The 13,534-nt window shown below is 38.7% G+C and overlaps 1 protein-coding gene across 2 annotated transcripts; it reads left to right on the top strand.

The window, feature by feature from the left end:
* Window positions 1-7,029: 7,029 nt before the first annotated feature.
* AGPS2 (glucose-1-phosphate adenylyltransferase small subunit 2, chloroplastic/amyloplastic/cytosolic-like) lies at window positions 7,030-13,408 on the top strand. 2 transcript variants are annotated; one of them, NM_001403532.1, is made up of 10 exons: window positions 7,030-7,273; window positions 9,542-9,838; window positions 10,486-10,755; window positions 10,872-11,051; window positions 11,239-11,342; window positions 11,454-11,565; window positions 11,688-11,786; window positions 11,872-11,991; window positions 12,651-12,768; window positions 13,024-13,400. In NM_001403532.1, exons 1-9 carry the CDS (start codon window positions 7,133-7,135, stop codon window positions 12,765-12,767), a joined length of 1,440 nt encoding a protein of 479 aa, NP_001390461.1. In that variant the 5' UTR covers window positions 7,030-7,132; the 3' UTR covers window position 12,768; window positions 13,024-13,400. The 2 variants fall into 2 exon arrangements, with proteins under 2 accessions (NP_001390461.1, NP_001390460.1); NM_001403531.1 differs by lacking the exon at window positions 7,030-7,273 and adding an exon at window positions 8,558-8,935 and having other exon boundaries at window positions 13,024-13,408.
* The last annotated feature ends 126 nt before the right edge of the window (window positions 13,409-13,534 follow it).

Genomic DNA, 13,534 nt, shown 5'->3' with positions numbered 1-13,534 from the left:
CGAAACCATGCCTTTGCCAAATTAATGTCTCAAACTATAACGCTGAAGGCAAATTACCCTAAACATAGGATTCAATCAATCTGTATGGACAATGCTGCCGAATTTACATCTCATGCTTTCGATGACTATTGTATGGCATTGGGAATTCAGGTTCAGCACTCTGTTCCATATGTCCACACACATAATGGTTTGGCTGAATCGTTGATCAAAAGAATTAAGCTTATTGCTCGACCATTATTGATGAATTGCAAATTACCTTCGTCGTGTTGGGGTCATGCAGTTCTGCACGCTGCTGACCTTGTCCAAATACGACCAACTGCATATCATGAAACTTCCCCAATGCAGTTAGTACGTGGAAATCCTCCAAGTATTTCCCATTTGCGTAAGTTCGGTTGTGCTGTATACATACCGATCTCACCACCACAGCATACCGCTATGGGCCCATACAGGGAAGTGGGGATCTATGTGGGTTTCAAATCTCCGTCGATCATAAAGTATTTAGAACCCTTAACAGGTGATCTATTTACTACCCAGTTCACTGACTCTATCTTTGATGAGGAACATTTCCCGGCATTAGGGGGAGACTTCAAGTACCAGAAAGAATGCCAGGAAATTGATTGGGATGCCCAGGGTATTCCAGCCTTAGATCCACGTACTACTGAAACTGAACTTCAAGTTCAGAAAATTATACATTTGCAAAGACTTGCAAATAACCTGCCAGATGCATTTACCAATTATAAAGGTGTGACTAAATCTTTCATTCCCGCTCAGAATGCACCAGAAAGAGTGGAGGTACCAAATAAAACCACTCAACTTCCACTCACTAAAAAGAGAGGAAGAAGTATGGCCACTCAGCGAGAAACAATTGCTAATAAGCAAAGAAAGACGATAAATGCAAACCAACCTTTAGTTGGTACACATCAAATTGATACTATATATCAAGCAGATCGTGATGGTCTGCAACCTAGCTCGGTGGTGCACAATGCTGAGACTAGGAATTCGGAAGACCATAGACACATTGTTTCGGGAGATCACGATGAGTCTATAGGGGTTGATGAAATTGCCATCAACTACTCTGAAACTGGAGAATCTTTTGATAGAAGAGCTACAATTGCCGACATTAATTTTTCTGAACAAATTGTTGATTGCCTCCAAGTTGATCCAGAACCTAGGTCTATAAAAGAGTGCCAAAAGCGCTCTGACTGGAACAAATGGAAGGACGCAATTGACGCATAATTAGCCTCACTTTACAAAAGAGATGTATTCTTGACTGTAATGCCTACTCCTCGTGGTATCTTTCCTGTGGGATACAAATGGGTTTTCGTCCGGAAACGGAATGAAAACAACGAGGTGGTGAGATATAAAGCAAGGCTTGTAGCACAAGGTTTTACGCAAAAACCTGGCGTTGATTTCAACGAAACTTACTCTCCAGTTATGAGTGGTATAACTTTCCGATATTTAATATCATTGGCAATACAAAATCATCTATTTATGCAGTTGATGGACGTAGTGACAGCATACCTTTATGGGTCACTTGATTATGATATTTACATGAAGGTTCCTGGCGGAATTGACATCTCGAATCGGAAGGTAAATTGTAACATGTGTTGTGTTAAGTTGCAGAAGTCACTTTATGGCTTAAAACAATAGGGTAGGATGTGGTACAACCGATTAAGTGAATTCCTTTCGCTAAAAGGATACACTAAAAATGATGATTCCCCGTGCGTCTTTATCAAAAAGTCCCCCACAGGATTTTGTATTATCTCGGTATATGTCGATGATCTCAACATCATTGGCAATACATAAGATATTAATGAAGCACGTCATCATTTAAAGACGGAATTTGAGATGAAGGATTTGGGTCAAACCAAATTTTGCTTAGGTCTACAACTTGAGCATTTACCTTCTGGAATCCTTGTGCACCAAAATTCATATACCCAGAAAATTTTGGAGAAATTTAATATGGACAAGTCATATCCTTCCAAAACCCCTATGGTGGTTCGATCTCTAGATGTGGAGAAAGATCCATTTAGACCAAAGGAAGATGGTGAGGATGTGCTTGGACCTGATTTTCCATATCTTAGTGCTATTGGCGCACTCATGTATCTTGCAAATAGTACGAGGCCGGATATTGCTTTCTCGGTAAATCTATTAGCAAGATACAGCGCTGCTCCTACCAAACGCCATTAGACTGGAGTTAAAAATGTCTTTCGATATCTTAATGGCACAAGAGATCTTGGACTTTTCTTTAAAAAGAACCAAGATTCGACTTTAATTGGGTATACTGATGCTGGCTATCTATCTGATCCCTACAACGCCAAATCACAAACAGGATTCGTATTTTTACAAGGTGGAACTGCTATTTCATGGAAGTCTTCTAAGCAGACTCTGGTAGCCACTTCCACAAATCATTCTGAAATAATTGCATTATATGAGGCATCACGTGAATGTGTATGGCTTCGCAGAATGGTTAACCACATATTAACATCTTGAGGTATTGGTTCATTAGAATCACCTACCATTATCTATGAAGATAATGCTGCTTGTGTTGTTCAGATGGAAACTGGTTATATTAAGAGCAGCATCACTAAGCATATTGCTCCCAAATTATTTTATCCTCATGAGCTTCAGCAACATGGAGAGATAAATATCTTGCAAACTAAGTCATGTGATAATCTTTCTGATTTATTCACAAAATCTCTGCCATACTCCACATTCTTTAAATGTGTCGAAGGAATTGGTATGAGACGAATTAAAAATTTGCAGGATTTAGGGGGAGTATCTTCCTCTGGAAAATAACCTATTTTCGTCATATTATACTCTTTTTCCTTTATATGAGTTTTACCCTTTAGGTTTTCTCATCCAAATTTTTTAACGAGGTAATAACATAAGATTATATGTCTTATCATTTGGCTTTTCCCCACTGGGGTTTTTACTAAATGATAACTGTAGACATTATACTATTTTGGATCATACTATGAGCTTTACTCATAGAGATCTAAAAATAGTCAATAATATATCACGGGTCTCTCCTTATTTTTCCCACTGGGTTTTCGAGGAGTTTTACGTGATGTATTTAACTATAATTATTTTCTAAGATTATCTTTACATATATTTGGAACAATAAATGAGCAATGATCACAGGTTGATTCGATCGAGGGGGAGTGTTAAGAAACTACGGGTGATCTCATCCACCCAAGGAAATAGGAACAACGGTTCCTAATCTAACCGGTTGAGAAGAGGAGATCGCTCTCCTCTCTCTCCCTTTGGCATCCCTCTCGACAACCGTCGCGATGTTCCCAAACATCGCGTCCCCTGCGGTTGACACAGCTTTACATTGTATAAATGTACTGTTGATCAATGAGAAATCGATCGATTCGCTCTATTTGTGTTCAATTCTCTCTCGCTCAATCAATTCTATCCACATTCATCATGTTCCAACTCGGACGGGGTAGAAGCCAAGAGGCGGGAGGAGGCCTGGCCTCCCCCTCTTAAAATCGGCGAGTAGAGGTTAGTTTTAGATGACACATATTATCTAGCCACGTACGTACATACATATGTTTAGCAAGAATGATACGCTATACTACCTAATCAATCCCTAATCAAAAGCACCAAATGTCTTTACGTAGGCATAACAGTCAATTTTTTTCTTTTGGAACACAGCTGAGTAATATCTAATAGTTATATTGTATTGTTTACACGCGGCTAACATTTTAGTTTAAATTTCTTAAAATGTATTATTCCCTCCATTTTAAAATATATATAGTAAATGCTTCATAGTACAAGGCAGGCAAGCATGCATACAATTAATTAACATCTCCCCTCTCCTAAAAATGTTTTTTAATTCCCAATTTTTAGGGATTTCTAATTATGTTAGGTGTATATATTATATTTATTCGAGTGATCCAAACGAAAAGTTGATAATAACTTTTTGTTGATTTTTGTGTTTGTGGTGGTTGTGTCTTATATTTTGAAATGGAGGGAATAGCTCATACTTGTTAAAGATAGATAGTTTTTTTTAGAGAAAAACTATAGATAGTTTGCCGCTCATTTTGCCATAATCAAGCTAATGTGTTTTCCTTTTTAAGCTCGACTATTATCACTAACTATGATCCATCTACTCGTAATGCTAAATTGAAATGAATAAATATATACAGTACATAGCTATATATGCGCCTATCTTAAACTATCATGTGTATATTTTTTTATGTTGATATGATATATTGGTTATGAGGAACCTCCAAATTCACGTATATTTTTTTTACTCTATTTCATTTTTCACTTATCAAGTCGGTCCCCCTCATGAGTTCCAAGCTTCGCCACTGAACTCGGATGCTTTCATCTCCAAATTTTCCAATAGCCCGTTCATTTCTAGCGCTAATTTTGTGTGTTAAGAGAAAAAATGATTTAAAAATAGTTTACAGTGTTCTCTCGACCGTTCGTTTTCACCCTCGAACCATGAATCGCGGGATAGCGCCCTACGAAATTTGGCAGGATTCTGGAGGTGAGAAGCATATTCGTTGCTCGGAGATTGAGAGACAGACAGAGAGAGCATATTAGATGCATCTCATGAGATTTCCATGCAGATGAATCCGCGGACCCGCTGCTTGTTGCCACTAGCCACTTCTTCAATTCTCGCCCGTCCAAATTTCTCCTTCCCGACGTCCCATCCCGTGCTGTGCAGTGCAGGGTTGCCGCACGTACGGACGGCGGTGGCGATGTGGCATCGCGAGCCATCCGTCCCACGAGGGAGAAAATCCGGGGCCTCGCGAGTGGCAGCGTGCCACATGTGATGTGGCCCACTTTTGCCACGTGAGCTAGCAGCTGTTGTACGAGCATCGAGGGGGGTGGGCCCACATGCTATGCTGCTTCGCAGCCGTAAGTTTGCTTGCCTTGGATCCACCAAACCAAGGTAAGGAGCAAAACTGGTAGGCTACCCCCAGCTTCTTACACACGGTTTTTGGACTACCTGCGAGTTTGAGGTCGGTTCGTCTATGTGTCAGACTGTCAGTACAAGATCGGCGCATCCTAAATATAGCGATCCTTTGGAACGAAAAGAATTAAAGGACTTTCGTAGGCAACATCCAATTCCTCTAAATTTTCATGAAATTTCTTCAAACCGAATATCACTCATAGCCTATAGCTTAGGGATTCCCATAATATTCTAACGGGTTTGTACATTTCAATGGAACCTATATGGATTTTAAATATTTTATTAGAAATAGATCATATATGATAGTCATGTGTGCTTGCCGGAAGGCTTGTTGGCTAAGGGATAGATCATTTATATATTTATAAAATAAGTAAAGATGTTACTTCCCGATATTACGCGTCGCTATCTATAATAAACTATTCGCACATCAGCACTTAGAATTTTGAAGGTCTCAAAAAACACCAATTTTGTCTAGTTTTTGAGTTTCAATTATTATTTTTTATCCTATTTTCTATGTTTAATTTTTCTGTTAAGTACTATTTTTCGTTTTCCATTTTATTTACCTCAATTTCCGATGTAACATATTGCAGATCATATTTGTCTTAAAAATTGTTTTTGCCACTCCGGTGAAATTTGTTGTATCATCAAAAGGCCAAATATCCTAATGTTGTCCACCTTTTTTTCTTTCCTTTTTCTATAATTTTTTTTTACCTTTGCACAACTTTACCTAACTTAATTTGTATTTTATTTATAGTTTTTTACTGCATTAATGTTATTTGTATTTTTTACATTTTATTTTAGTTTTTTATTTCCAATTACTCATTCTTTTGTGGACATTGTCTGAGTTGGCTGCTTGAAGGACATGCATGTTATAGTCACGCGCGCCGCACACTCTTTTGGCTAAGAGATCAAGCCATCGGACCAACACATGGCAGGCCCTAGGTGGCATGCCCCCTACGACAGTCGCCAACCACCACATACTGATTGTGCAACCTAGGCCGATTCATGAGTGCACGGAACCCACTACATATCGTTTCTCCTCCCGTACACGCGTGAGCAACAAAAAGGCAAAACTGCTATCTATTATATGTATTGATGGTGCATGCTACACTTGCCCCCTCTGCAAGGTGTATGGCGAAGGCTCCAAGCCATCGGTCCCATACGACAGATGGTAGGTGACATGCCCCATGAGAAAGGCGCCAACCAAACACACACTAGTGTGCGTCCTAGGCTAGTTTGCTTTCCTTCCGTACACGTGTAAATAAACAAAAAGGGCAAAACCGCTAGCTTTAGATACACTCATGATACGGATGTACTTATGATGGTATTCTAGAATTCTAGAATTATTTTTTAGGCATGCTGTTATTAAAATATAAAATAGTTCTTGACTATAAATAATTACCACAATAATATACTACTTCATGCATTATTATAATTGCAATAATAGTTTCCTTACATATATAATTTTACCCTTCTATATTTAACCACTTCTATTATAAATGTATTTAAATCCAAGTTTTTCTATGGCATGTGGCGTGATAGGAGCGGTCCACATATATATTTTGATCATGCATGGTGCATTGCTTGAGAATAACCACATATTATTGTTCTAAAAAAACCACATATTTTATATGTGCAAGTATGTGTCATGTGTGCATTTGTGCGCGCATGTTCCAGAACAGCAGCTTGCTATATGGCATGATCTTATTTGTCTTGAGGAGCCCCACACAAACTACTCCATGATTTGTACCCACGGTATAGCAGCTTGGAACAGCAGAGATTTGGCATAAGAACAAATTTGTAAATGTAATTTGTATGATATTGTAGCTAGACTGTTTGGAGCAAATCAATTCCGTGGCGCTACAAAAGAATCTCTTTTTGAAAAAACTAAAATTACAACAAAAACGGCACGCTTTGCAAACCATGGTGTAACGTTTGCCCACAACAACCTGTATAAGAAAACAAGCTTTACAGCTTCGTACAACTCTGGTTAGCAAACTAATTTTGTCACGCTAAGGAATCAGTTTCTCATAGCACCGACCAGTTTCACCTATAAATTAGAGGATACTGCACAGCCCTTGATCACAATACAGTGCATTTCTACAATCTTTTGTTGCCCATTCATCTGGGTTTTCTTCTGCTTCTTTTTTTTTCCTAGAGAGTACGGTTTTCTTTGTAATTCTTTAATTTGTTGCAACCATGAATGTATTGGCATCTAAGATCTTCCCTTCCCGCTCCAATGTTGCCAGCGAGCAACAACAATCGAAGCGCGAGAAAGCAACTATTGATGACGCTAAGAACTCGTCCAAGAACAAAAATCTTGACCGCAGTGTCGATGAGGTAACCGATCTTCCCCACAAAACATATTCATAAATACCATTACTTGATTTTTTTTATGGAATTCCTTATTCATGTAGAACATATTTTCTATTTGATGAATTCTCCATGCATGATGTTTCAATCTTCTTTTTTTTATTGTGTGGAGTATATAAAAGTAATTAGAATTTGTAGCACCTGGACATATGCAGCAAATTATTCATCTACTACTATAGTTCGGATTTATTTTTATCGATGCAAATTGGATTTGGATAGAAATGTACATTCTTTTATTTTAGTCAGAATAAAAGTTTCTTCTATCTAGAATATACTATAATAACATATCTATCTAAAACAAATATGGTACAACACACTTGCAACTAGCAGCAAGTTCCCTGAAAGATGTTTGTCTAATGCTATGGTGATCTCTTTCACTACAGTTTGGTGTATGTGTGTCCATAGTAGAATATGAGTCCTGCAAAAGCAAACATCATCATGCCAACAAAAATGGCCCATGTGCCATCAATAATTCAAGGTGCCCGTTGATGAGTAACAGAACATTTGATTGTGTCACCCTACCACAAACACACATGGAAGGCCATTGCATTCCCTATAAGGACATCATGGTCATTCCAAAATGTACTGACACCTGCTCAATGCAGACAAAAACCCCTTCAAAAAACAGAAGAATCTCCCTCTTAAAAAAACTGATTAAATGATTATTTCTGAAATAAAAATGTTGAGTTTTTATTTTTAAATAGTTTATATCATTCTATTCTTTTAGAAACGTAGTACAAACATAGATACTTACAGCGTGCGCATACTCATCTATATAAATGCACACCTCTGAAAAACTAAAGAGAAGTGGAAAAAATGGCAAGATTTACTAATAATTAGATTATAGTTTTTCACATCTAATAGGAAAATTATAGATTAAATAATTTTTTGAAAGAAAAAAATATTTGAAAACTTATTTATTTTCAAGTATTTGAAATTATTTAAATAAAGAGTAAATTTTAGAAAACTACAACTACAGTGAAAAAACTATCAGTTTGCTATAACTTTTACGTGATATGTTGCTACAGTTGTCACCTACATGTCCTGTAGCAGTATATCACATCAAAGTTGTAGTTTTGTGATAATTTTTCATGCTATTGGTGCAAAAAACTGAAATAGATCATTAATATTACAGCAAACTGATAGTTCTATCACTGTAGTTATAGTTTTCTGAAATTTAAGATCTAAAAGAAGAAAAAAAGGGGGGGGGGGGGGGTGAGATTTACACACAGCCACACGACACGAGGCAGGGCTACCCCACTAGACAATCTGTCCACTCACCACTGGCCTCACTTCCTTGATCTCTTCTCGTCTTCTCCACCCCGCACGCGGCCACCCCCGCAGGGACCCCGTGACCCGCGCCCGCGCCCGCGCCTCACCGCAATGGCGATGGCGGCAGCCATGGGCGTGGCCTCCCCCTACCACGCCGCCCACGCCGCCGCATCCACATCGTGCGACTCGCTCCGCCTCCTCGTCGCGGAAGGCCGGCCGCGGCGGCCGCGAGGGGTGGCCTCCTCCTCCTCCTCCTCCTCTTCGGCGGGGAGGCGGAGGCGGCCGCTCGTCTTCTCCCCGCGCGCGGTGTCCGACTCCAAGAGCTCGCAGACCTGCCTCGACCCGGACGCCAGCACGGTACGCGCGCCATCGCGACCACGCCACCGAGGGCGATGGGATAATTTAATGGCGGCCGCTTCTCTGCACACCTCGCTGCTTCTCTGATCCGTCGTGTGGTTGCGTTGTTTTGGTGGGGAATCTGACTCGCGCGGAGATGGATTTTTTATCTTCTTTTTCTTTTTAATAGTTTAGATGCGCAAATGCGGTTGGCGTCTTGTCCTTCCATTTTGGACGTTTTCGTGGTTCCTTAATTGTTTATTTCCAATAAATGTGGCAATCGTAGGATTGTTAGTGGTTGAGGAGTAAGATTTTGTGGGTGGGAGAACATAAGAAATTGGTAACAACTTGTCATGCTCTATGGTTTTTGGGCTCTTAAACTGTTGCGCAATCAGATCAGGTGGTAGCTGGACCATTATATATCATTCAAAACAATTCTCTTCCCAAATGTTTTTAATCATTGAGGTTTGACATAGAATTTTCAGTAGTACATACACCATGACCATTGCTTTCTAAGGATCTCTAAATTCAAATTGCACAATAATCTTTTTTAAGACAAGATTTTGCCCCACTCATCGTTTTTGTTGGATAATTATCTCTACTGATGCTCTTCTTTTGTTGGTGCAGAGTGTGCTTGGAATCATTCTTGGAGGTGGTGCAGGGACTAGATTGTATCCCCTCACCAAGAAGCGTGCCAAGCCTGCCGTGCCTCTGGGTGCCAACTACAGGCTTATTGATATCCCTGTCAGCAACTGTTTGAACAGCAACATATCCAAGATCTATGTGCTGACACAATTCAACTCTGCCTCTCTGAACCGTCACCTGTCAAGAGCCTATGGGAACAACATTGGCGGGTACAAGAATGAAGGGTTCGTTGAAGTCCTCGCTGCACAGCAGAGCCCAGATAATCCTAACTGGTTTCAGGTATCATACTCAATATCAAAGTGTTTTGTTTGATGTCAAATGTACATCTACCTTTGGGCATTGCATATTTCTTTTCCACTCCAAAGCATTCTCTATAATAATAAAATTCATCCTTATCATTAAGTCTGATGTCTTCGATTCTAACAGTTTACATTTTTTAACATTGCAAATTATTTCATTGGGAATTTTCTTGACTCCTGCTAGCATCTTAAAGACGATTCTAAACTCAACTAGGCATTTGAAAACTGTGAATAAATTTGTTCCAATGAGTGCTTTTGCATTTGTCTTCCAAGTCCAGTCATGAACAAGTTTAGTTACTATTTGTCAATTAGTATAGGAAAATGATTAGTGTGGTATGCATACTCAGAATTGCCAGTATAATTGTTTCTCAGTAAAGGAAAAAACAAATCATGATTCATGAGTTGTAATTTAGTATGCATCAGAATTTCTTCTTTAGATTTTGAACGCTAGAGCATACATGCACATAATTTCTGCTAGTACGTACCAATCCAGGCATATTATTACATTCTAATTTGTAATGCACAGGCAACACTTGTCGTTTCAGTTAGTTACTGAAGATGGCTGTGTTTGTAGGATCCCAATCTATCTTATACAAGTACTGATTTTGTTTTATATTCTGACCTCAGGGTACTGCAGATGCTGTAAGACAGTACTTATGGCTATTTGAGGAGCATAATGTTATGGAGTTTCTAATTCTGGCTGGAGATCACCTTTACCGCATGGACTATGAAAAGTTCATTCAGGCACACAGAGAAACAGATTCTGATATTACTGTTGCTGCCCTGCCAATGGATGAGAAACGTGCAACTGCATTCGGCCTCATGAAAATTGACGAGGAAGGGAGAATAGTTGAATTTGCAGAGAAACCAAAAGGAGAACAATTGAAAGCAATGATGGTATGCAAATGACGTGCCTTTCTTGCTAACTTGTGATATACAGTTGTGAGATATCAGTTATTACACCACATACTTCCATATCAAAACTCATTTTGTTGCCTATTTTCGTCTTGTAGGTTGACACTACCATACTTGGCCTTGACGACGTGAGGGCAAAAGAAATGCCTTATATTGCTAGCATGGGTATCTATGTGATTAGTAAAAATGTAATGCTTCAGCTCCTCCGTGAACAATTTCCTGGAGCTAATGACTTTGGAAGTGAAGTCATTCCAGGTGCAACAAACATCGGAATGAGGGTATGGAAAGCTCGCTGTTTAGTAGCCTTTTGTTTTCTTCAGTTTATTACTGCTGCTTTTATGATTGTTAGCATTTGACCTTCTCTCACTGAAATATTGTCATGGCATATGTAATAAATTACTTTTTTATTACTTGTAGGTCATGTGCTATATTTGCTGCTTAAGAATCTATTTTTGTTGTCTGCAGGTACAAGCTTACTTGTATGATGGTTACTGGGAAGACATTGGTACCATTGAGGCATTCTATAATGCAAATCTGGGAATAACGAAAAAGCCTGTACCAGATTTCAGGTATGCTTTCAATTTTTACACCTTGCTGTGGCTGAAGATTATGGAATTTGAAGCATGTGAATTTATAATTGTCTCCTTATGATATAAAATATACCATCAAAATATCTGCAGTTTCTATGACCGGTCTGCTCCAATTTATACACAACCTCGACACTTGCCTCCTTCGAAGGTTCTTGATGCTGATGTGACAGACAGTGTCATTGGTGAAGGTTGTGTTATTAAAGTAAGTATGTTGTGTTTGTATGTTATAATTCAAAACCTCCTGTAGTTTCTATGGTCTATCTTTTTTTACATTTCCTTCAAAGTAATTTATCATGCTGCAACTTTCACTTTTCGTCCTTGTAGAACTGTAAGATACACCATTCAGTAGTTGGACTCCGGTCCTGCATTTCTGAAGGCGCAATAATAGAGGACTCATTACTCATGGGAGCTGACTACTACGAGGTAAAATAAGTGCATGTATAATATGCCTCTGTCAGAGAAAATAAGAGAATTTATCCCTTTCTTTTTCCTTTTTCTGGTTCACCAGACTGAAGCAGACAAGAAACTCCTTGGTGAAAAAGGTGGCATTCCCATTGGTATTGGGAAGAATTGCCACATTAGAAGGGCAATCATCGACAAGAATGCTCGTATTGGAGATAATGTGAAGGTATTCCAAATTGATTTTCTTATCGTTAAGCATTTAATATGTTTATATGTTCTTACTTTTTTTAATGAATTTTACTATTCGGTCTTTCTCATCTCTTCTCCTTTAAGTTTCTGGTTCGATTTTACTAGAAGTTAGTTAGTTCTTACTAATAAATGGACTTGCAATGATCTTTTATCATTTTGCATGCAAGATGGCTTATATAATATAATTTTGCTATAACGATATCTTTGAGTGGATAAATATTTTCCCCATTGTTCTTGGAATGAATTAATCTAACTATAATTCCTAGCATAAAAGAGAATTCAGGTATTGATATATCACTTTATTGCAAACAAAAAACTAAACACTGAAAGCATAGAACAGGACATCTATGTGTGCTTCGCGGTGCTGCTAAAAACCCTGCGCATAACCATTTATGTTTCATTACGGATACTGTTTTCCAGATCCTGTTGTTTTCTTACAGCTGGACCTGCTTCTGCTTGTGCATGAACTTCTCAAGACTTGAACAATTTTATCATCTAAAGCCCGCACCTTGTAATTATAAATATGCTTTGTAGGAAAAATAATTGCATTGCAAAATCTTGCATCTCTATGTTCTTCTAAACGTAAAACTGCTTTCTGCGTAACTGTATGTAACAACAATTGACTCATGGATGCAGATAATCAATGTTGACAATGTCCAAGAAGCTGCAAGAGAGACTGATGGATACTTTATCAAAAGTGGCATTGTTACCGTGATCAAGGATGCTTTGCTCCCTAGCGGAACAGTTATATGAAGTAAGTTATCCATCCCTCTACGAACACCACTGTGGCTGCAGGCCTGCAGTTCATAAACCTCTGTTCATTTTTAATAAAAAAATTATGCAACATTTCTAGGAGTTGGTAAGAAAAAAGTAAGAATGCAAATGCAACAATCAAGTTAGAACCTGCAAACTTACATGTTTGGATACTATGCATCTACCACATTATAAAACGCTCTAAATATTTACATTTTTGGTAATCTTTATTGACCTGCCTTGCCTTGCCCTGCAGGTAGCTGCGTAATATGTGATGGGGCATCGGCGACGAGCACCAGGCGGGCATTATAAGAAGAATAAAAGCAGTTCAAGGCACTTTATTCCCTTTTTTTTTCTTCTGTTCTTCCTCTATTGTGTTAGGATAAATGTAATGGTAGAAGCAACTGTTTTTCAGATGTTTTGGGAGTGAATGATACCGTGCTTGAATTTTCCATGTTTTGCTTTGCCTCTGCTTGAAAATGAATCCAGCAATCCCATGTGTTTCTAATTCGTGAAGTTACAAACCGGTAGAGATGTTAGTAATGTTTCCGTGTTATGATCAGTCACTCATCGCAGCATGTAAAAAACACGAGATGAGTCGTGACCGTTTGATCTTAACTGGGCAGTCGAGATTTACAGGCAGAATCTGCCCTCATCCAGTGCCCTCGCTCTGGAAATTTTGTGAAGGGAGAATTGAAGCCAAATTTACTAATATTTGACAATTTCAATAGTGTTTATGTTTATTTGGTTTAAAACCAAATTTTGCT

The sequence above is a fragment of the Oryza sativa genome, chromosome 8 (assembly GCF_034140825.1).
Source record: "Oryza sativa Japonica Group chromosome 8, ASM3414082v1".
Taxonomy (NCBI): Eukaryota; Viridiplantae; Streptophyta; class Magnoliopsida; order Poales; family Poaceae; genus Oryza; species Oryza sativa.
The sequence above is the reverse complement of the archived record's forward strand: the minus strand, read 5'-3'. Positions and strand labels throughout refer to the sequence as shown.